The sequence below is a fragment of the Sinocyclocheilus rhinocerous genome, unplaced genomic scaffold (genome assembly GCF_001515625.1).
Source record: "Sinocyclocheilus rhinocerous isolate Xijiao unplaced genomic scaffold, SAMN03320098_v1.1 scaffold538, whole genome shotgun sequence".
Classification (NCBI taxonomy): domain Eukaryota; kingdom Metazoa; phylum Chordata; class Actinopteri; order Cypriniformes; family Cyprinidae; genus Sinocyclocheilus; species Sinocyclocheilus rhinocerous.
In genome coordinates, this window is record NW_015650838.1 from 209,888 (window position 1) to 235,645 (window position 25,758).

The 25,758-nt window shown below is 39.3% G+C and overlaps 1 protein-coding gene across 1 annotated transcript in view; it reads right to left on the reverse strand.

The window, feature by feature from the left end:
• Positions 1-25,758, reverse strand: part of LOC107712634 (disks large-associated protein 3-like) — a 184,979-nt gene that overhangs the window by 1,478 nt on the left and 157,743 nt on the right. The window contains exons 3-12 of the mRNA XM_016517951.1: positions 15,055-16,169; positions 9,236-9,456; positions 8,938-9,022; positions 7,836-8,025; positions 6,147-6,455; positions 5,918-6,108; positions 5,729-5,823; positions 2,041-2,519; positions 1,769-1,860; positions 229-375 (exon numbers count right to left, since the gene is read on the reverse strand). Coding sequence (XP_016373437.1) covers positions 229-375; positions 1,769-1,860; positions 2,041-2,519; positions 5,729-5,823; positions 5,918-6,108; positions 6,147-6,455; positions 7,836-8,025; positions 8,938-9,022; positions 9,236-9,456; positions 15,055-16,098 — 2,853 coding nt within the window. The 5' untranslated portion in view covers positions 16,099-16,169. The remainder of the gene's footprint in view (positions 1-228; positions 376-1,768; positions 1,861-2,040; positions 2,520-5,728; positions 5,824-5,917; positions 6,109-6,146; positions 6,456-7,835; positions 8,026-8,937; positions 9,023-9,235; positions 9,457-15,054; positions 16,170-25,758) is intronic.

The window sequence follows — 25,758 nt, forward strand, 5'->3', positions numbered from 1 at the left end:
TTACAGATTTGTTAGGGTTTAATATCTCAAAGCAAACAAACAGCTCTTTAGGCAGTAAATCATGCATGTCTTGTTTTTTCTAGTTTAGTTCCTTTTCTTGCAGAGGTGTTTGTGTGACGGCAGAGAGCTGCTGGGACCCAGCACACAGGCGGTTCTCCTGCTCGCTGCTGTTTTGGCACTGGAGTGGAGCTGTGCAGTGACTGGAGCAGAGCGGATCTCCACTCTCACCTTCTTCTCAGGAGGCAACCTCCAGTCCGATTCCTTGAGCCGCTGGAGGTCCTGAAACTTCACCCTGACGTCCTCGATGGCTAACTGGAGGAGGTCCCAATAACTGGCCAGATCCTGAGTGGTGGGCTGAGGGTATGATGAAGGATCCTATGAGAAGAGGGGGGATATTAGAGTGCTGCAGGGATAACATATTTTTGCAGGCCAAAACCTGGAAACGAGTTAGCATTTAAACACTTCCAGTTCCATTTTCCCGAAGTCAGTGTTTTTTTTTTTATGTGCTTAATGGGGTTAAATGCCTGAAATAAGGTCTGAGATACAGTAAGCCTAAGATATTTCACATTTTATTATGTGACATAAAATACATTAGTAATGTTATTTTTACGTTTTTTACTTGAAAAAGGCAATTGCTAACAAGTGGCTAAATGGGGCTACAGATGCTGAGACATTACCTAGTGGGCAATTGATGTTGAAAATATGTCAGTTTGACGTAAAAAAAAAAACAAGTTAAATATGCAAACTGATGTCAAAAACTTGACATTGATCTGATGCAAATTGAACGTCAAACATATCGGCCTACATATATATTAAACCAATTTCAGTGTGGGATTAACTTCCTATTTTCTTATTATCAAGGTGCCTGCTGGGTAAACATCACACCGAACAGGTAAACTCATTTTCTCACTTGTTGGAAGCTTAATGGTGGTGACGCTGATGTCATGTGACCGTGGTGTAGTTTGTTTATAGTCTACATTTAGCTTTTTACTTCTGGAGATTGTATTTAGGCTTCCAAATTCATTAAAGTTGTGTTCATTTGTAAAAATTATCATGATGAATGAAACATGTAAGAATCATAAACTTTTCTTAGTCGCAAAGCTTATTTTTTGGAATAATCCAAAATCCAATGGAAAAATCTTATAATTTGCTTATAATGGTTGAACATTATATGTATGTATATTAGTGCTGTAAAAACGATTAATTGCATACAAAATAAAAGTTTTTGCTTGCATAATATATGTGTGTTCTGTGTATATGTATTATGTATATATAAATACACATACATACAGTATATATTTTGAAATAATTTTCATGTATTTACATGTCTATATTTATATTCATATAATTTATATTATAAATAAATATATCTAATATTTAAACAACATATTTTTCTGAAATATATACATGCACGTGTGTGTATTTATATATACATAATAAATATACACAGTACACACACATATGCCGACAAAAACTTTTATTTTGGATGAGATTAATCGCGATTAATCATTTGACAGCACTAATGTGTATGTAATTTTACTACAAAATACAGTCAAATTTATGATGAACTCTAACATGTCATGTGGCTTTTTGTTTTTTACCACCTGTATTATTATGGAGGTTAGGTTATCAGTACATTTTAAGGTAAAAAGCAGATTTCATTTAATTTTTTTAATTTTCTTTTTACAGTGTAGGTCATATGAAGGTAGAAAAAAGGTAAGGACATCCTGCCTTTTATCCACAACAGAAAGAGTTTCAAAACACTCACCACACTCTGTTGGCACATCCTGAAAAACTGCTGGACTCTTTGTGACATGAGCATCTGAGCACTGCCGACAGCTCCTCTGATGATCTCCAACACTGAACCACAAAACAAACCAACCAGAAGGGGAAAAAAAACAGCATTTAGACAGAAGGAACTGTTAAGTGGGCAAAACACTACAGATTCAAGACCTCATGAAATCAGAGAAAACTCATGTTTTGGGCCTTTTAGCCCATGTCATGTTTACTCAATCATCTCTTCTGCTATTCCTCACTCACCGTCTTCCGGCAGTTCATTAATCTCTGCCTCTCTCTCCATGTTCTGGCACCATCCCTCCATCCTCTCCACTTCTGTCTGCAGGAGCCGGAGGAAGAACTCTCCATCTCGTAAGCAGGGCGAGGCTCGGCCCGAATCAGGGAGGCTCCTCTGACCCTCGCTCCAGCCTCCCACTCCACGCTCAGGGGCCAGGGGCAGAGGGGAATGGGAGCAGGGCAGGGCCCTCAGTTCTGGAGGGCCAGGCTCGTTGGTGTAACCGCTGTGGTAATCCTCACGGTAGGCCCACTGGCCCTGTGTGTGCACTGTGCGATACTCTGCTAACTGACCGTCTGATTCCGGTTCGGACGAGTGGCGCTGGAATGAGCAACCGAATTGCAGGCCCTTGTCTTGAGTGGGGACCGTCAGCCCACCAAAACCCTCCGTCTCAAGATCAGCCTGGACACTTGCTGTCACGCTGTTGGAGCGTTTAAAACGGGCTCTTCTGGAACAAACAACAACAGGACAATTAGACTCAAATGTAGTGGTAGAACAAAATTTCGATATTTAGTTACTGGTATATTGATAATATTGGTGGCATTATGTTGATTACCACAAAATCTTTTTTTCAGCTTGTCCCTCATTTTCTTTAATCAATGCAAAAATTTTTGTTACAGTGAGGCACTTACAATGGAAGTAAATAGGGCTGCACAAAAAAAGGCTAGTAAATTATTATTTTTACAGTTAAACCATGTTAACACTCATATTGTTTGAATGCCTTGTGGCTATTCTACTGAAAATATTTTAACGTTTACAGATTGGGCCCCATTTATTTCCATTGTAAGTGCCACAACTGTAAGAAATTGAGGGAATGGATTTTTTTTTTCTGTGGTAATCAACATTATATGACACAAATGCTGTTGATAGAAGTTAAAGGAATAGTTCACCCCAAAAAAATGGCTGAAGTTTTACTTACCCTCAGGCCATTCAAGATGTATGTGAGTTTGTTTCTTCATCGGAACAAATTTGGAGAAATTTAGCATTACATAATTTGCTCACCAGTGGATCCTCTGCAGTGAATGGGTGTCCTCAAGTAATCGACACAAATCCAGTCCATAAATTAATGACTTATGAAGTGAAAAGTTGTGTGTTTGACACTTTTAACTTCAAACCTCTGCTTCTGACTAAAATATGAGTCCTCTTATTTATGGATTTTAGACTGGTATTTTGGCCAAAAGTGACAGTTAAAAGTTAAAACACTTTGACAATGGATTTGTTTCTTAAAAGCAAGCAGCTTTGCACTTCACAACACATTACTTCACAACAAACTGACTTTCATTCTGATGGTACCCATTCACTGCACAGGATCCACTAGTTAGCAAGTAATGTAATGCTACATTTCTCCAAATCTGTTCTGATGAAGAGACAAATGCATGTACATATTGAATGGCCCGAGGGCGAGTACAATTTCAGCAAATTTTCATTTTTAGGTGAACTACACCTTTATCTTGTACTAAAGCCTTTAATAAATGTCTGAATACCAAAAATACATAAAATGACTCCAAACCAACAGTATTTCTGCTAAATCAAGAAAGAGGCTGACAAGGGTAATTAATGATCACAAGACACAAAGCATATCATAGCTCATTTGTGGATTAGTGACAGTGACCTCATTTCACAGGTTTTAGCGTGTTGCGTAATGGCTGCCTAATTATACCCTCTCACCTCACTCCATGTTCCTACCATGTACACCCACTGCGTGTGTGCTTGCTTGCGTGTGAACCTTGCACCTGCACCTCTTGCTCATCTAACACTGTGACACATTCACACTCCATCCCACCTCAGAAATAAACTAACCACCCCTGACTGCCTTTTCACCAATCAGGAGAATGAAGAGGAATATCAGAGAGATAATTAAAGAGCCTATGTAAGCTTTTAGTCCACATCTGTAGCTTTTAGTCCATATCTGTTAAGTCTGAATTAATCTATAAGAAGTGCACTGGTTCTCAGCTGCTTAGACTATACATTGGACATCAAGTAGTGTTTTGTAACTATACATAAGAAAACAAAGATGTCCTTAAAATCAAACACTGAAATGTATTAATATCAACTTAAACTATATAGTACCAAAAACATGCAAATTCTTTAACATGTTTGTTTACCAAAAATCTTGACAAAATTTAATAAATTTGATATATACAGTATATGGGATGGGAATTGTAAAGAACTTTTAGTAATTTTAATAAATAAAAATAATAATAATAATAAAAGAAAGAAAAAAGAAATACAATTCCTTTGCCAAATGATGAGGAAAAAAAGAAGTCACTTCTTTAAAAAACGAAAAGTCATTAATTCTGTGTAAATGCAGAATTATTAATGACTTCATTTTTAAAAGAGGTATACATTTTTTCATTTTTTTTTTTTTAATGGAACAATTCCTAAAATTCCTGAAACAGTTCTCAGCTCTCAAGTCCCAAGTACAGTTCTCAGTATTTAAAAAAAAATGTAAACCGTTCATTATACATTTACTCTTATAAATTCTGATGACTAATATTGCACTCAGGGGGCCCTATCATACACCCGGCGCAATGCGGCGCCAGGCGCGACGCACGTGTTTTTTGCTAGTTTCAGCCCGACGCAGTTGTCATTTTCACATCCTGCGCCACGTTGTTTAAATAGCAAATGCATTTGCACCCATTTGTGCGCCCATGGGCGTGCTGGTCTGAAAATGAGGTGTGTTCAGGGCGCATTGAGGCAAATGAAATAGACTGCGCCATTGACCAACAAAAACCTGGTCTAAAGTCAATGGCGCAGTAGTTTCAATGGCCCAGGAATGTTAAAAAATAGAGAATGTCCCTCCCACTAATACTGCCTGTCACCAACCAGAATAGCAAGTAGCAACTCATGATTCATGGCTATTATATAAATAAAAGTATATTGGCAACTTAAATTAACTGTGTGTTCACACTTATAGTTGGTTCTCTTGGTTCGTTTTGGTCCGGACCAAAAAAGAAAACGATACATTTGGTCCTGGTCCGCTTAGCGTGTGTTTGACTTAAAGCGGCGCTGCGGGTGTATGATATCAAAGCATCCATTCACCGATCAGTCTGCTCAGCACCGCTTTAAGTCGAACACACCTAATGCCGTCTGCTGGACTGCGCGCTGCGTGTTCTTATGATTTTATTTTCACCACCTGCGAACTCACGAAGAGCTCATGAAAGACACTTTACCTCCTCATTACTCCACGTTTGCCCTCTGCTCATTTTGTTTTGGATACACTGCTCGTTCCGCTTCGTCAAATCATGTCGTATAACGTCGAATCTTGTCATTACTTCCTGTTTTTGGTTCGTTTAGAAGTATTTGGTCTGTCTTGCGTTCATATTTTATTCGAACCGCACCAGAGTTCGTTTGGAAGCGGAACGAGACCCATCTTTTTAGCGGTCTCGGTCCACTTGTTTGGTGCGCACCAGGGTTCGGATGGCAGCATTCATACTTACTCAAAACGAACCGCACTAACAGAGCAATCACACCTGAGTTCATTTTAATCGAACCAAACAGGACAAGTGTGAACAAGTGTGAGAAGCCCTTCAATACTCCCTAACTTCTTGTTTTAATATTAAATATATCAACACAGGATAGAAAACTGTGCCATTTTATGCCATTTCAAAAATGTTATAGGATATATAGATGAAAAATTAAACAAGCTAGATCTACCTCTTGTCATCCTCCACCTGAACCCCTATGGAGTGCACCTCTCTCAGCGCTTTGCTTTCTGGGTCTGAGTCAGACAACGTCTCTGAGCTGTCCACCTGGAAAACACAAAGAGAGACATTTAACAAAATGTTGCACAAGAGAGAGACATCATTGGGTCTGAATCTCTCATGGGATTATCCCCTCTTATACCTGCACTGCAATAGAGGGTCTCCACTTCCTCCCTCGTCCTTCCTGTTCTCCTCCAGTTAGAGCTTTAGCTAGGGACATACTGTTCTGGGGCAGAGAGGCTGATTTTCCCAGGCTGCCTCCAGCCCGCTCCCTAGATCCCCTGGGCCCCTCCAGCAGGCTATCGGCTGAGCTGCTGTGTTTTGGTTTCATTGAAGGTCATCAGCTGAGCTGCTGTGTTTCGGTTTCATTGGACCAGGTCCACTAGGGTAGGCGATGCTCTGAAGGGCCCTGATATTCAGACTCTCCGCGGAGTTGCTGCTCTGTCTGACACGCGCCATGCCCCCGCCAAGATAGTGCCCACCTCTGGAGCTACGGCCCCCGCTGCTCTCCGTCAGGTCCACTGAATTGCTGTGCTGTCTGGGCCTGACCAGAGCTGGCTGTCCTGTACTCTGGAAGTAAGCGTCCTGAGTGGACTCAGTGCTGCTCTGAGCGGTCACTGAGATCATTGGCTTGGACATGCGAGGGGGAAGAGGAGGGGGTCCTTTCCTGTATGGGAACACTAGACCAACAAAGACAGAAAGGTTTTATTAAGACTGCTATTCAAATATATCATTCAGTTGAAAGATAAAGGGATGTTCACTCAAAAGTGTCACCACAGAAGGAATAAAACATACTCTTCCTTTGAGATAACTTTCTGCTGAAGAGGGAAAATCATTAGTAAGGAGAACAGAGGAAGGTGAGGATGTAAGGACTTACAGCACAAAACCTGCTGGAGGCTTCAAGTATTAGGTACATTTTTGTAGGTAAGAAAAAGATGGGCACACAAACCAACACAAACTGATATGTTTTCAGTACAAGAAGAATTTTGGTAACTGTCAAGCTGAAAGTTGGTATGGAGAACTGTTTTGCTTCTGAATAAGACAGACAGACAGACAGACAGATAGACAGATAGATAGATAGATAGATAGATAGATAGATAGTAAAATAACTACAGTTTACAGCAAAGACAAAGAAAATTGTGAGAATACATACTGATATATGGAAATGTATTTTCTATATCGAGAAGACATAAATATACAGAAATGTACATATATACATTATAGCTTGAAATCCCCACTAGAGTATTATCATTCAAAAGCTTTAGACACATCCTCATGGCTTAAGTAACATCCGCTCACACACACACACACATACACACACACACACACACACACATTCACTAGCTCTTGAGAGTGGAGACAGGAAATTCAGAGGGACACACAGAGATTAAAGGAGTTTTAAAAAAAGCATGCCTAAGCCCTCCTTCCATCTCTCTTGTCCTCTCCTCATCCCTCTCTCCTAAAAACACTCACACTCCGGTGTGTGTCATGAGTGTTGCCTTGAGAAACTGCAGATGGATGCTTTTGACACTTCACAAGGGCTTTAATAAATCTCCTGTGAGATTCTCTACTCTAAACGAGAGAATAAAGGACAATGGTGAAAAAGACAAAGTCATCCACGTGCTAGTGAGAGAGGGAATAAATTATGACTGCAATCATGACCATGCAGTGTTAATTTTTACAGGGACTTTTTGTTGTTTTGCTTTTGCCCTGTCTTTTAGATTTTGTCATATTCATTCATTTCAGTAATTTCATTGACAAGATTTACACTGCATTTAATTTTGACTACAACCCAAGGGATAGTCAAGGAGACATACAATCTCATGGGAATTTGAGCATTTTAAAGTCTTTACAATGTAACATTTGTTTACAGTCTTGATATACTGAGAACATAGAGAAAGAAGGAAAACAGTTTTGATCTAAATCCCTTGGCTGAAGCGTGTTTCTCCAGCAATTCCTATGAGACTGATCCAAAAACTCATTAAGTCACTAATCTAATCCCTGTGACAGCATGGAGACTAGTATACCCACACATACATAAACACATGCTGATGATTCACCTGCTTCACCCTTCACGCTCCCCTGTGGGCCAGACATGGAGAAGACAGACAGGCAGTCATCGTCCTGGGAGCAGCCGGCTTGGATAGCCCGTACGTAGCTGTGACTGCGGGTGCGGAAGCATCCTGGTAGGTCCAGTGCCTGGACAGCCTGTGATTCCATTTCTCCAAACAGGTTCAGAGTGTCACCCAGCTAAAACACACAAAGACTAGGTTGAGATGAAGGTTGAGATCCAGATGTTTCAGCAAATAACCAAGACTGTTCATGCAACTGTTTAGTTAATAAATTATATTGTGTGTGTAAAGGGTGAACATGACCACACATTATTACTAATCAGAGTTATATCTAGTGACCAGAATTTGAGGGGGTGTGCTCTGTTGACTTTGGGCCAATAAGCATTTACCTAGAACACTCTAACAACCACCTAGTCATGTGTAACCAACTACCCAGAACTCCATAGTAATCACCTAGTTATGTCATAGCAACTAGAAGGATACCCTAGCAATCACTAGAACACCTAAGCCACTGCCTAGTTATGCCCATCAGCCAAAACTCTCTAGCAACTACCAAGTTATGCCCTCGCAACTAGCAGGGTGCCCTAGCAATCACCACACCTAAGTCACTGCCTAGTTATGTCCTAGCAACAAGCCAGAACTCCCTTGAAACTTCCTAGTTATGCCCTAGCAACTAGTAGGACACCCTAGCAACCACCAGAACAGCCAAACCACCATTTAGTTATGCACTAGAAACCAGCCCACACTCCCTAGCAACTAGCAGGACACCCAAGCCACCACTTAGTTATGCTCTAGCAACTACCCATAATTCTGTAATAACTACCTAGGTATGCCCTAGCAACTAGCAAGATGCCTTAGTTATCACCAGAACTCCAAACAAGATCACCAAACCAACCACCAGAACTCCCTAGCGATCACCTATTGTTGCCTTAGCAATCACCCAGATTTCCCAAGCAACCAGTACAACACCGTAGCAATGCATTTCAACATTCATAATACTTCCAGTTTTCATGATTATTGAAAGAAAAATAAATAATTAAAACAACTTGGAAAACTAACTACATGTAATGTGAACACTCTGTGGTTTTACCTGAGTGCTGGAACGGGATCGAGCGTGGCCTTTAGGTGTGGTTCGACTGTTCGGGTAGACGTCTGTACACTGTTTACATGAGTACCTAAGAAGAGGAGTACATCATTAAAGCCCCAGATTACACTTCCCAGTCCCATAAAGCAAAATACATACACCACTCTATCCTTATGTACTGTTGTGGTTTTACATGGTAATCCAATGTGCTACTTTTTAATAGTGCAAATACAAATCTCAAAATAGTCACACAAAATGATCACAGAGTCTGAAAATTAAAACTGAAAACCAAGTGACAACTGACTTGGATGTGGTGGAGGAGCGCTGGTCCATGCTGACGGAGCGGCGGAAGGCTTCTCTCTGGGCAATGAAGGCTGATTTGGGTGAGGCTTTGGGGCTGGGGTCTGAGTCAGCACTGTCATCGTCCCCCATGGCCTTTATGTAGCTGCCACTGCGCATACGTCTACAAGGGATCTCACCACCACTGTCAGATGGACCGCCACCGCACCAATCATCTGAGGGAACCTACAAGAGACATATGACTTGCTGTCAGTCTGGCCTTTATTTTTTTTAAATGACGAGGGATGAGGTAGTTTTATATTTACACAATAAGCTAATATTAAGAAACTTACATCTTAGACACAATATCGGCAGTTTCTTTGAATCGGCTGAACAAGTCGTTTGAGTGAATGATTCATTGATACACTCAGAATGTCAGCTGTTTTGTTCTTAAATGTATATGTGTTTTTGAACAAATCAGAGTGAATGATTCAGTGACTCACTCATTAAGACAGTCACTTGTTTCATACCTGAATGAGTCAGTGTTTATGAACAAATCAAATGAATGAATTCAAAGACTCACTCATTAAGGCAATCACTTGTTTCATACCAGAATGAATCAATGTCTTAAACAAATGAGAAAAGTGAATGTTTCAATGACTCAACTCAACATAAGAAAGTCACTTGTCGCTACCTACTGGTGTATCGATGTAACTTGTAGGAAGAGTGACTGAAAAACAGTCTGTCTGGAGTGATACAAACAGTGAAAAGTCCTAGTGCTAATTTCGAGGACCTAAACTTGCTGTTGTGTAGTTACTGTATATATCAATCATATGAGAGAAAATGCAATGATACGGCAACTAAAGGTTTATGTATATCAGAAAAAATTATTTTGTTAGAGCAGCATGACCAGAGGGAATGCACGGTTGAACTGAGGGCAGCTGAGTAAAATGGAATCTGATTGGCTGACAGGGATGAAAGGCACCAGCTGTACATTTAGAGCTGTCATCACACTCAAGAGCTACACCTTGGCTGGGGCATGGACAGAGCACAGATGTGTGGAGATAGCAGGTTATGGAGGGAAATGGCAAGATTATTTATTTTCATGAACTCTGCTCTCCAGAGCCTTGTCCTTTTCTGATAGCATCGCTGCATAATATTGCTGTTTTTTGCCTCTGCATTTGCTCCCTGTCACATATTTTGAACACATAAAATAAAAAAATGATGTCTTACAAGCTGCACAGCCACTATAAGTTGGCTAGATGTTTAATAACACAACCAATAATTCTGAGATGGGTGCCGTTCCAGTATTGTCTATGTTTGACAATTGGATGTTCCCTCTTAAACTTGATGCTCTACTCACTGTTTTATTGTATATATATTCTCTGGGTTTTGTTTTTTGTTAATCATTCAGCTTTCACTATGAGGACACAGGAATACTGAATTAAATACAACAGCAATGATTAGCACACTTAAATGGGTAGTTCATTAAAAAATGAAAATTCTGTCATCGTTTGCTCACCCTCTAGTTGTTATTTTTTGTGCTCAACAGAAGAAAGAAACTCATACAGGTTTGGAACAACTTAAGGGTGAGTAAATGGTGACAGGATTTTTATTTTTGGGTGAACTATTCCTTTAAGATTGTAGGTAAAGAGTTATCAAGGGACATTTTGTCCAAAGAGGCAGGCAAAAATATAGACAAATATTTAAGATAGTGCCTCAACAGAAGGCTTCATACTTCTTTTCGCACCCTTTCTTTCACTGACATCAGATGATAATCCCACCACCAAATGACAAAGGGTGGAGATGCACTTGCACTCACACACACACACACGATAAGGAATGCTGTATCTATCAACTGACCACTCAGTGGGGTATTTTAAGGTCATCTCTTTCAAAGGATGATGTGACTCGATCTCTCTATCCATCTCTGTTTCTCTTGGCTCCACCCCTCCTATCTTCCTTCTAATACACACGCGCACAAAAACAAACCCATACACAAATATAATTTTGAATCAGGAGGTCAATTGGCCTCTTCTGGAGAAGCTGATCATTGATTTTTCTAATCCTTGGTTTGAGTGTCTCCACCATTCTCTTCATTTTTCCTCAGACTTCCATTTTGTTCTTTTAGTGCAGCAGGAAAATACCGAAAGTTCCTGCAAAGATGTATGTGTAATGTCACTGCATTACTGTCATACCGTTTTTCTTACATATCTTTCATATAATTGGTCTCCTTCTAACCATTTTAAATGAATAGGTCACTAAAAATGGTTCACTGAAAAATAACACATACTGTACAGCATGTGCATGGAATCAGTAAAGTGCAGGTGAGTAAATAATGCCAGAATTTTAATTTAAAGGGACAGTTCACCCCAAAATTACAATCTTATTCATTTACTCACCCTGATGTTGTTATATGACTTTCTTCTGTGGAACATAAAATAATATATTTTGAAGATTGTCATTGTTTTTTTGGGGTTTTTTTTTTGTCCAAACAATGTTCACCACCCCGCTACCCACAAAACTTTCCTTCTTTCCCACAAAAAAACAAACAAACAACAACAAAAACACTTTCAATCTTGCAATCTGTGTTATTGTTCTCATCCTCTTATTTTTCCCCCAACAGCCCCTGGTATTCGTTCTCATTATATTGACACATTTCACTTCCTCCTGCTCCCCTGCTAATTGCTACACAGATCGACTGACTTGTAACAGACGATTCATCTGGTTCATCCCCATGTCTTCATATCAGATCACATCAAAAATCTGCTCTCCCGCGATGAGCCCCTGACTGAGCTGCAGTCCACAGCTGGGTTTCTTTCTCCCCAGAGGCTCAGGCTAGCTGAGTCAGCTGCTCTGCCTTCAGCTATCACTGTAAGACCTCACACAATTTCCTCTGGACCAGCTGCTCTTCATGATGGAACACAGAATGAGCACTGATGGGGACTATATGCAGGCTTGGGGGTTATCTGGATATCAGAATCTACTTTGAAACTGTAGCTTCCAAAGCTATAAGATACTCATGATTTAAAGTATTCAAACTACAGTCAAGCTACTCTTTTGTGAGTAGCCTCTATGTTAAGACTGTGTCTTAAGAACTAGTCTGATCAACTTGCTAATACTAATAATGTTTGATTATTAGCTTGTATTGTTCAACACAATGTGAACAACGACAGCAATATAGCGACTGTCATGCTACACACTGCCTACTTGTAGTTAGTTACTCTTCAACACTGCTGGCTATGACAATGTACTGTATGTAGTTACACAGTAACCATTGACAGATAGGATAAATGTGTGTATCATACTGAGTGAGAATGTATGAAAGTTAATAGGTTGTCTCGCAGTGACAAATTAGCTAAATAATAGTGGCGACTGACCAGATGTATTTCTATCACGGTGAAGCTGATGTTCTGTGTAATTGGAGCTTGCAAGTGCTAATATTACAGGAAGTTAAATTAGTGTCAGGGCAAGACCTCTATGCACGTTCCTGTGTTCCAGTCGCCCTGGGCAACAATAGCAGAGAATGCAAGAGACGGCACAGTTGGTTATGTCCATCACAAAGCATTGACTTTTCTCTATTTCCCACTGAAGAGCCCGGGGACAGAACAGCCATGAGATGGGGTGCACCTGATGCTTATTGTGCTTTCTCACAGTTGCTATTCAGTCTATACTTTGCTGAAACTGGTTTTCTTTTATTTGAGCACCAGGTGTTTGAAGTCCAGGCATGATGCGACATAGCATGAATGCAACAAAAATGATAACCGGCAGGTCACAAGCTATTGGACATAACACTTCTTCTACACAGCCTGATATTTTCTTTCACCACCACTATAAAGAAACAAGTGTCATGCAGGCAACTTTGGGGGAAAAACAAACAAACAAACAAATGCTGGAGAAATCACCCATTTATGCCTAAATTTAGTAGTCAAGTTGCACCTTCCACATAACATTTGCTGAAGACTAACACAAAAGGAGTAATTAGCAAAATGTCAAAGCTGCTCTTTTTTTAAATCCCTGGTGTCTGCTAAAGAAAAAAACAGGATGTGCACAGGGATACTGTGAAGCTGTAGGCCTTATTTTATAAGTGGTGCTCAACTCTTGTCATTTATTTTATTTTTTTAATCTGTAAGCCTTATTTAAGTAGTGCTCAACTGTGGCTCACTGTTGTACCTGGAAACGAGCGTAACCTCCTAGAGCTCCATTCTGTTACCTTAGAAACATAACCATATGCTGACACTTGATGGGAAGTGTGAGAGAGTGTATAGGAGAACAATTATCCTCATTCAACCTGTTGTCATGTCAGATACAGTTTCCACCCCCGTTTGTGTGTGTCCACAAATAAGTATGTGTGGTCGCATACCTAGATGTGTTCACAGTAGGTGAGTCTAACTGCCTAACAGTATATGTGTGAGAAGAAAAAGAAAGACAGAAAGGAAAACAATAATTGAGTCCAATTACAGTATGTGCTGCTCATTTATCAAGGAAGCAGCAGGGCATACAGTACAGCTCAGGACAGGACTTCTAATTGTCAGTGTGTGTCATTGTTCATATTGTCATTGTTCACTTGTTTTCTGAAGTTGTGTTTTTAACTGCATATATTGTTGGAGACATATTGGAAATAATTTTTCCAGCAACACTAAACCTCCTTTTTCAAAACGTACTTTGGCAGTAGCATGGTCTGTGATAGTATCAGGTGGTGTCAGTTTTTTTTTTCTACATAGGTTTAACAAAAGAAAGTCCAAATTTTTCCAAGCACCCCATAGGAAACCATGCATACCCTTGGTAACACCATGGTAACTTTTTGTAAGAACAATGATTTTGCGATGCAGTTGCCCATTTATAGCTTTATGTAAACCATATAGGAAGCCGCACATGACACCAAAAAAAGCTGAATTATGATGCTAAGAAGTATCCCACATTCTAGTATACTTGATATCACAAAGCAGGATGTCAGTGATGTGTGTGTAATTGAGCAGATGAGTAGGAGAAATAGAGCACACAGCTTGCTGCTGATATCAATAGCAGCGTTTCTGAGTGTTCACAGTGTGCTTTGTGAAGGCCAAGGGTTAATGTGTTGTTTTCCTGTATCCTTTTATGCTGTTTTTCACCCATTCACACCGAGCTGACAGAGGCTGGAAATGGCATCAGCCTCCATTCTTCACAGCTAGCAGCTGATAACAAACATATATTTCACTCTTTTCTTTCACTCACAGAAATTGTCATTTAGTGCAGATCCCCATCTCTGCAGACAGATTAATTATTTTGACAATTAAATTAATCTGCAAGTCAATAAGGACAGCAGACAGAGATGCCACATAAATATTGAAATCTCAGTGGGAGCCAATTTGGGGTCACTGCACTGACTTGAAAATGGGCTCACATGTTGTAAAAGTTTGTCTCTCTTACATACTGGGGTTGTATGCCATTCAGAATTGAACTCACAATGCCTTAGGGCCATAGGGAGGGGTGGATGAATAGATATGCAGCTAGATAGATAGATAGATAGATAGATAGATAGATAGATAGACAGATCTGTACAATTCCATACATACATACATATATATATATGGAATTGTACAGATTAAAATATGGTGTTGTTGTTCTTCAATGTCATGCTAAACAGTCTTATAGTTTGTCTCTCTTACATACTGGGGTTGTATGCCATTCAGAATTGAACTCACAATGCCTTAGGGCCATAGGGAGGGGTGGATGAATAGATATGCAGCTAGATAGATAGATAGATAGATAGATAGATAGATAGATAGACAGATCTAAGGAAGCCGATTAGTCAATTCTGAATTTAGCACAACCCTGTCACATACACACATATGCAGAACTTGCCTGCAGATAGTGGAGTGATTGTTCCTTCATTTTGGAATCTAGAGGAACCAATGCCTTCTCATATCCTCCTCCACCTCCTCCGCCACGGGAAGATGGATAGACTTCTCTAGCCTGACTGACCGTCAAGGCCGACCATGTGCTCCTCTTCAGAGAGTGTCCGCTGTCCCCTGCCATGGCTATGTTGTTGCAAGCCAGGCACTCTCCTGGAGGTGGACCCTTAGATTTCCTCAAGGTAAGCTCCTGGATGGCAGCATCCAGGGTCTCGTGTCCGGTGGGATACCCACGTCCCCCCCTGCCCGCACCCACCAGAAAGCTGCTGTCACTGTCCAGGTTGTCATCGGAGCTCCACCATCCAGCTGTTTTGCTGCGGTGGCGGGAGCTTCGAGACTCATGGCGGGAGTCTCCACTCTTACTTCGTTCTCGACTCTTGTTCCGACGGGCTGAGCGAGACTGGTGCGCTCCTGAATAATGATGTCCGCCGCTTTCCTCGCCACCGCTGCGGTGCCCCCTATCTCTGTCCCGGTACTCTCCCCCACGGGTGCCATTAAACTCTTGTTTAGAGGGCGTCTCCAGTGAATGTGACTTGGCAAAGAGACGCTGAACCGAGTTCACCAGATGCCGTATGCGACTCGGACTCTCGCTGCGTTGTTCCCCACTGGCCGTGCGTTGGTACTGCAGGGTGTGGAAGCCGTCAGGGTGGAAGGGCAACTGTTTCTCGAACTGATCCAGAAGGTTTGGTGGGATACGGTGCATCTTTCCCCCATGACCATGGCCGTGCCCTGCCGAGGTTATACACTCTTCACACGTCGAGTCGTAGGGCTGTGGCTGACTGGGGTGTGAACGAGGGAAGGTGCCTCCACCAGATGGGACCATGGCTGACGGTTCAGGTGGCCCACCAGGCGGGTAGTAGGGGTGATCATTGTGCCCCTGGTAGTGGTCAGGGTGGTGCATGTAGTCCCGCGCAGTGTCGCAGTCCTCAGGCATGCAGTAGCAAGGCCCAGAGGAGTGTTGTGACAGACTGCGACTCACCTGGTAGCCCTTCATGGCCGGGGCATGGTGGGCCGTCCGGGCCGAGAGGGGGCGCTGTGGGCGCGACAGGGCTGTGCCGGAGTCAACTATAGAGAGAGGGACGGAAAAGGAAACATTTTGATGATAAGCAAATGGTAGTGTACAGTACATTAAATATAAGCAGTATTCTCAAAACACACTAAACCAACATGTCCCTTGACTTTTATGAAAGTCAATGGTATGAAAAGCATGAAGTGAAGGAAGGTACTGTTATTTATTTGATATGGGCTTTTATGGAGGACAACTGAACTAAATTAAAAACAAGAAGAAAGAACAAACCACCAATAAATGGTAAATTTTTCAGTAAATTATATAATTTTCCTTTTCAGCGATGTGCTGTTTTGTATTTTAATAACAACCACAAACAGACAGCTGACAATGCAGAACAAGCATGCTCCAATCTGTCTGGTGTAGCAGAGCTGTCATTGACCCTGAACACACATGAGTGACGGTGGGCAAACGCTGTGCAAAAATGACTTGCTATTTTCATTTGATTCACTCTAGGTTCTTTGTTGGAGTGAATCATTGTGTCACTATCTCTCAAAATCTGTTCAATTGGCCCTGCAGCTTCTCTGCTAATTCAACCTTTAATCTAGTTCATGTTCATGACTGATAAATCTGCTTATTGTTTCACAACACAATCTGTGCCCATTTTATGATCTGAATGATAAAATGGGCAAAAAGCCTGGAAGGAAATATAGCGAAATGACTTGTGCTTGTCAGGTGGTTGCCGTTCATATGGGCCTGGTCTTTGAAGCAGGTGGCGTTTCCAAACGCGAGCTATTGATGACAGATGTTGAGGTGATCATTAGATGGAGATTAGCCTGTTACTTTTAATGAGCTAAATTTGCACAGCTAGCTTGATCCTTTCTGTCATGATCTCTGAGCTCAAAATAGCAGAGCGGTGCTTCACTTCTTGTTAAATATCGAATGCTGTACACCGGCATGAGAGGTCATTATTATAATTTTATTAATTAACTATGTGATTTCTATCCCGTCCAAAATAAACACATCTTTGATTTTTACACACAGCTTTTGTAAAAGTTACAGAGTGTAATGTGGTGTTTGGGTTTTGTCTTGTTCATGTTTCCATGTCTTTTATTTTGTAATTGTTTTATGCTGTTTGTGTCATACTTCCCTTGCCTTCATGTATCTCAGCCTTGTGTATGTGTCATGTTCTGATTGGTTGTTTTAGTCATGTGTCTTGTTTCCCATTGGTTTGTTCTTGTCATGTGACCCTCTTGTTTCCTATAAGTAGCCATCATGTTGCCATTGTCTGTCGTCGTGTATTGAATGTATTTATCCCGCTGTTGGTGAGTCTATTCTGTTCATGTCAAGTCTGTTCATGTCAAGTCAAGTCTCGGATTATTGTTTGGATCACACTGTAAATAAACTGCACTTGGGTTCTTCACTACTCTCGCCTTCAGTGGACTGATTCTTTACAGAATAAATTATCTAATAATTTTTGGTAAACTTATGGGGTCCTTTGATAAATGTCTGTGATTGCTGCATTGTATTTTCACATAGTTCCAACTCATTTATTTTGGGCTTCATCGAACACTAAAGCTTGTTTTCATTGAGTACCATAACTAAACTGCTTGTAGTGGTGCCTGAAGCACCTTAATTATGGAAACTAATGGATATTATGTAAATTAAATCTAAAAAGAGACTTAAATCAAGTTAAACGATGAAACGATTTTTAACTGAAATAAAAACAAAAACTAACATAACTGGGAAAAACAGAAACTAAACTTCAAATCTAAAATAAAATAAATATGGCCACAATTTAATTTCAGTTTTTGTTTTTTGATGCATTGTGCATATAATATATAATCTATAATACCCGCCTGCATTAAAAATCTAAATACCAATAGACAGCAATAACACTAAATTGTGCTGTGAATTTTATTTTTTTTATGTTAAACATTTTTAAATAATACCAGATAGCTCAATAACTTTGAATTTGATAGAAGCTAAATAAACTGAATCTCAGAAAAAAAAACTAACAGTGATTTAAACTGAGTGATAAACAAATGAAAACTAATTAGAAATAAATTATACAAATTCAAAATTATAAGTCTCATTTAGACCTTTTTGATAAGTTGATGGTTGAAGTTGAAGTTGATTCCCATCCAACATAATAATAATAATAATAATAGCAACAATAAAAAAATAAAAATAAATAAGGAGAGTCAGATAATGGAAAATGCTCTAAACAATGTTATAAATATATCACAAACATAAGTGATAAGATTGATTTCAGAGGGTATCTGAAGCGGGTTTGTGTGTGTGTGTGTGTGTGTGTGTGTGTGTGCGTGTGTGTGCGTGTTTGTGTGAAAAACTGAAAGAACAAACGTTCACAATGTACATCAAGTTGCATGGTGCTGTCACATCTCTCGGCATGAATAACACAGAGTCTGGAGTTTCCTGTAATTTAGTAGAGACTTCTGTCAATCAATGTCACTCAACACCACTTCAGGTGCCAGCTGGCCCCCGTTTGCCTCCCGTGGCATCATCACACCGTCTCCTCCCTGAACCCGAGATGAAAATGGAGATGAAAACAAAAGAGGGCATGAAACCCATCCCATCATTTCCATTCTCCCTCTCCTCAACAGCTCAGAGTCTCTCCAGACATTCTCTCGCTCTCCGTTTCTCCCTGGTTCTGACCTACTTCTTTCACTCCGGTTTATGTGGCTGCTGCCTGTCCGTCTGTTTCATCACCAGCTGCTTGAAAGCTAGTATAAGTCTCTTTATTTGTTTCTCTGTTTATATGTATGTGTTTCTATCCCTTTCTCACTCTTTAGACTCACAGCCCTATGTTACCGCCTTTCCAATTTACAAGCAAAGGCCAGTCATATGGAGCCATATGGAACCCTCCATTCACATATAAACACAAACTAACACTACCACCACTTCTCCAGCCATTAGGCCAGTGTACTAGAGCTAATATAATAGCTCTATAGCCTTTAAGGTGACATGCATTCAAATTAAAGTCAAACCATTTAAAGAAAACACAGAAATTTGCACAAAATGTGTAGGAATGCATAAAATATCAATAACATATAAGCAATTCGTCAATATTTACTTGTTTCTGTCTTTCTTAAAAATGACAAGATAAAAGAGCCTTCCTCTAGCTCAAACAGTAGATCATGGCACTAACAATGGCAACGTTTTGAGTTTGATCCCCAGGAAAAATAAGAACTGATAAAATGAGTACCTTGAATGCAAGTCTTTTTTAATAAAAGCGTCTGCCAAATGCATACATGTAAATGTATCATATCAGTCAATATTGGATATTTAATTGTGCATTCATGTTTCCTTACATTCTGATTACCTTAGGGCTGCCAGGCCAGAAAAAAAGACACATTTTGTTCTCTGGCTTGAGTATTAAGCAAGCAGAGAGGAATCCTACAAAGCCAAAATACAGTTTACGGGTCAGTAGCGAAGAAAATAAGGACAATAATATCAGTCAGCAGCACATTGCTATGGGTCTTTATTACAAATACGAGTGGAGATTCCAAATTCTGCCGTCAGTGTTGGTGAATGTAATTTAAATTGAACTGAATTCAGCACAGAGACAATGCTAGTGATGTAAGACTTCCGCACAGCTAGCTAAGAATGCTGTCCTCTTAATAGCTCCAACAATTGTGTCTTTTTTTCAGACAGCGACTTTTGCTAAATCATTCATGCTGATACAAAAGAGCAGATATGTCCCAGGCTTTTCCAGAATGTTATCTTATTCTCACATAACCTTACGCACATTTGCTCCCAGCGATGGCCCTATTTAGCCCTATGAGCATGTAGAGATCTCTCTCGTTAAATATTTAGAATTGTTCAACGAGGCTTTGTTAATTTTCTGTAATTGGACTGGGAGGTTGTCATTACGGATGTGAGAACATTGCAGAGCTGATAGGAGAAAATTGGATTCACTTTAGGCTTATAAAACAGCAGAGAGAGAGAGAACAGGAGAGGGAAACATCGCAATGGTCATTATTTGCCCTGGAGATTTTTTTTTTTTAAACAGCAAAAGCTGTGCACTAACATCCTTAAACCCCCATGCCATGCAAAGCAATGATTTCTGCATGGAAACATGCTTTTCACAAGCACGGTTGGTTGGATGAATGAATGAATTTATGGATAAAGAGGTATACATCTTTTCAGTCTGATGGAAATTATGATGTATTACGTGGAATATGTTGAGGATGTGAGAAATTCTTATATGACATCAAATCAATCAGTGATTAGTTGCAGTGAAATGTTATTCCAGCCCTTGGGTAAAAAAAAAAAAAATTGATGCATGGCTGCATTTCGTGGCTCAGTCCTTCAGACATGCATACATATTCTCTTCCTATAATAGCTTTATAAGGACTGCAAGCTTTTACATACATTTTGAATGAGATTTTATTGAGAAACATGCTTTCATAACCTAGTTCTGGTCACATATAGCTGGTCTTTACAGAGCAAGCTATTGAAAAATGCAAAGAAGCTCCACAGAGATAGAAAGAGAATGACAAGGGAACGCAGATGATGGGTATATTCTGGTTGACATTCCAGTTGTCTTTGCATGGGTACAATGGTATTAGCGTGTGTTGGTTTTCAAGTTCTGACTGCAATTCTGCAGTAAATGACAAGCAAGTGATATTTAGGCTGGAAACATCACAGTGTTTTGAGAACAAATTCTGCTAAAAGGGATAGTTCACCTCAAAATTAGAATAATAATCAACATTTACTTATCCTCATGTTGTTCTAAACCTATATGGCCTTTTATGTAGAACACAAAATGAGAAATGCAATAAAATGTACTGACAATTTTTCATATAATGACAATGAATAAGGATCTGGGTTGTCATCTGCTGAGCTCCATTATGATAAAAAACACATCATAAATGACTTTATTTTCATTAATGCCACTTTTTTGTCATTTACTTTCTTTTTATTGAAAAGAATGACATTGTTCATGTTATTTTACTTTTTTTGTCTAAAAATGTGCTGCATGTGGTAACATCAAAATGAATAGATTTTATTCAAGAACTTATTTGAAAATATTATTTAACATCAATGAATCAGCCTAAATACATTAGGTTACACCAACACAACTGAATCTACAGGTTAGATCAGGTAGAAATATCTCTGTAAGGTAGCAATTGCTGCAGTTTTTACAGTGTATACAGAAGAAAAAAGTTAGGTTTGGATGAAAATGCAGACTAAATGATGTAAATGATGACCGGAGTTCATTCTGTGCACACAAAAATACAGTACTTGTATACTGTGTGTGGACTCAGTCAGACCGTTACACGCATACACTCCTCAAAGGTGAAGGGTTTTGATATGCTTTTTCTCTAAATCCCCATCTCTCAAAGAGATAAGCTCTTGCCTCATCCCTTCCCCAGCCCACTCTATCCTTCACCTCCAGCATGGAGAGATGGATACTAACAGATAAATGAGAATTTACACCCTGAGGGCAGTATCTCTGCTGCGTCTCCCACTCTTTCTTCTCCCTCTCTACAGGTGAGGCTGCCTGCTCCTGAGAAGGAGAGGCTTTGAGATCCTGTTCTTCCCAGGAAGAGAGCCCTCCCGAGGAGAGTACGATTGTGAGTGATTGAAATGAAGGGTCAAAAAGATAAAGGACTTGAATCACATGACCTTTCTTGTATCAAACAGAATGCAGGATTTAAGGAAAATTCAATACAAGTTAAGCTCCATCTATAGCATTTGTGGCATAATTTCTCTAAACAAAGCAAACATAGAAGTAATGGTGAAGTACTTGAATAGAGCTGATTTTTGAAGGATTTAAAAGCAGAATTGTGAAGCTTATACTTTTATAAAAGCAATTACTGTATATTAATTCTTGTGTTAAAACCTGTGTATTATTTGAGCCTTTAAAACAGTTTTAAACCATTTTTACAGTCATTTTAGGGTTTTAGGTTTTGGACTGGATAAAATTGAATGTAACTTCACATAAAGAAGCTTAATAAGTGAATTTTCTGACTAAATTCATGTTAACACACCTATTGTTCACATCTTACAGCTATTTTATTTTATTTTGATCTTTTTTGACAGTAAAGACATTTATCATGTTACAAAAGATTTCAAACACTGTTCTTTTAAGAAAAGGAGGAACAATTGAAAAATAATATTAGTGGTGATCAACATTATACTCAAAACACTGTCGATTGAGCTAAACTTAACCCAGAATATTCCTTTAATGCAGTCCAAGTAAACAGTTTCATCAAACCCTCCGGCAGATTTTACATCTAAAAATAGGAGAAAAAAAGTTGTTCTTTAATTTCAAAGAACTAATCCATCTTTTTAGCAGCTCCCCTCCTCCTTCCCATCTTTCAGTGCCTCAAGTCATCGGCAGCCTTGAGCTCAATATGAGAGAGGATGGAGCAATTTATCAATCGTTCTCCAGACAGACTATCAAAGTGAGAAGAAAAGTGAGGGGAAAAAAAATTGCAAAGTGAACTTTTCTGCTTCTCTGAAGTCTAACACCTCACCATCACTAATTCTGTGCCTTACTCTCTAAAATGCTATATCTAATACAACATATTCCTCCTTTCTAGAGACATAAAGAGAGAGAGAAAAGAGGGGAAAGGTTGAGCGAGTGCATGCCCAACCCCCTCTGGTCCCTCACTTAGAGGCTGCCGAAGAAAAACGGGAAGAGCGGAGACATTGAAGGACAAAATGGAAGGTCAAAAACTAGGTGTAGAGAAAATGGAGGGAGAATACAGTGAAAAGATAAGGAGGGGATGAACAGGAACATGCATCGGTAATACCAGAGATACATAGATATCACACTTATCAGCTTTGAGATGTGTGTTTGATACCAAACTTACAGTAGATAAATCATGCATTTCTGCTGATATTTATGAGCATAGTGAGGCTACAAAGAGAAATAAATCATCTCTGCAAAGCGTAAGACACAAAATGGCAAAGAAATGCATATTAGTGTGCGTACGTGATGTGATGAGACTATCGAACGCGCCCACAATCACGTGAGCGGCCCGTTTTACTCTCTTTGATCTAATAGCCTATTCTAGGTTTGCAGAACCTGCTTTGGTGCAGATATGTTGAATATTCATACACACATAACCTCTTTCATCCTCTCAGTCATTCTTTTAATTTCTATCTCTCTCACACACACTGTTACCCAGCCCAGAGAGTACAATAAGCCCAGGTGCTCCTGTGTTAATGGATGCTATGCTCATTATTCATGTTACGGGCCTATGCACCATTAGTACTGTGAGTAGGACAGAGGGTTGAGAGGGATTTAAACAGCTTTCTGCTCTTTTTACTGACTGCTTTACTGAGGAAACACTGGTTTAGCGGTGTTCGTACGAGGGCTCTGAGCCACGTCACCTCTCTGACGATGGGGGATGGAATTGGACCATCTTATGCTATTCAAATTTATGCCATCAAAGCCGCCGAAGCCCAGGGAAGCATGTTCTTCCGCACACATGTTCGCAAGCACACCCAAAGCTATGCGTTGCTAGGCTACACCATTAACTAGGTTATTTCATGTACAACAGAGATCATTTTCATAATGATTTCGCATTAGTTTTTGCCAGTTAGATTGCGTCCTGTTGGTCAGGCTCAAGGAGATCATCCTTTCTGTGCAGGAAGTAACCGCTTGGCTTTGAAGTCATACTGAAGTCATATTGTACGATTGTTAAGTTGGTAGAAAACTACCAAGACAGTGTGAGATGTACGCTCATTGAATGTGAGATTGAACTTGTGTGTTGGATCAGAGTCTTCTGATGTATTTATGCCGGCAGTAGAGGAGGCTGAAATGGCAGGCAAGTGTTGGTCATTTTTTGGAAAATAGAAATGGAAATAGAATTTCTTCTCATCTATCCGAACCGAACGACAGCAAAAAGACACAAACACACAGGTGTAAAAACCAGGCCTGCATTGTTGAGGTTCACAAAAAAAATAAAAAATAAAAAAAAAAAAATAAAACATTAAAGACCCCATGAAATTGTTTGTTGAACAGTTTTATATCCTGTCTTCACATACTTCCTACTGAAACAGGAAGTAGGAGTGAAAAAAAACAAAAAACAAAAAAGAAAGCCTCTCTCTCTCTCTTAGATTTTTTCATCTATCTATCTATCTATCTATCTATCTATCTGTCTGTCTGTCTGTCTGTCTGTATGTCTAGTTTTTAGAGAAAGCAAAGAAAAGAAAAAAGAAAAGAAAAGAAAAAGGGGGAAAATACAAAAATAAAGAAAAATAAAGAACCCTAATATTTATTTTTAGTAAAGTATAATCTTTAAACTATAACCTGTAATTATTTTTTATTAATTGTATTTTATTAGAATTATTCTTATTTTAAAGAAAGAAAAAAAAAAATAAAAAGCACAACAAATAAATGGCAGAAAATTAAAAAAAAAAATTATAATAATAATAATTTCATTAAATTATTAGTGTTTTAAAAGAAACTTTTAGTGAGTGTTAGATAACAGGTAATAAAATGAGCGTTCACAATTAAACATTGATATTAATTATGAATTAAATATAATTGTATTTAAAAACAAATATTTATTTATTTTTAGATATATTTAAAACTCTATTATTATCCAATAAATAAGATATAGTAGCAATATAAATGGCTACAAAGGTACAACATTTTGATCTTTAATTCTCTCATACACACAAAGACACATGGACAGTAGTTGCACAGACATGCCAGTAGTGTATAATAATGAATAATTGCAATAAAATAATTGCTGCAATTTGCTTTCATGGCAGCCATGCCAAATTAACAGAGCTACAGCTCGGTTATGCCATCCAAATAAAAATAAATTGCGACAACTGGTTCAGTTGGCTAATGAACAGCCTGACAGATGATCCTTGTAATCATTCTTGTTTATATCAATCTGTTGTCTTCAGGCGGGGGACAACAAATATCTGGCAGTTCAGATCTGTCACACTGTGTGAAGTACACTAAGATGACACTGATGATGGCTACTTTCTCATCCTCACTAGTGTGCTTTATTGACATGACAAACAACAGGCCATTTTTTTATATGGCCACAGTGTTTGCAGCTTTAACTGCTGAAATAAATAAACCCTGATGTCCAGTGTGAAGAGCGACAGTCAAAAGATAGTCAAAGCGGATAAATAGCTTTTAGTGGGTTGCACAAATGAAAATGCGAGTAAAAAGCCATCATGCATTTATACATAACCATGATTGCAAACAGAGACACAGAGCAGAAGCAACAGGGTGTTTCAATGTGATCTAATTAGCAGACACACACATACACTCTGTTCATTCTGTGATAAGAGAATCACTGCAGCTCAACTGATGGGAGACAGACCACTGTATTAATGAGCTGACAGACTACAGATACATAACTAACCTAAACATCAGCATTACACCAGACCCAGCTTACCAGAACACATTTAGAAATGCAGATGAGACAACTCCTTTACTCATGCAAACATGCATCAAGTTTCCAAGGTGTGATCGATGTATTGAATTCTCTTTTAGAAGACACATGGACAAACCAATATTTCTACCCTTGCTCTGTGAAGGTTGTAAGTGCAGGTCCTATCTGTAATACTACATTATTGTGTCAATGATCCTTTAATTTTTCTGACCATCAACACAATATTTTAAATACCACTTTATTAAAA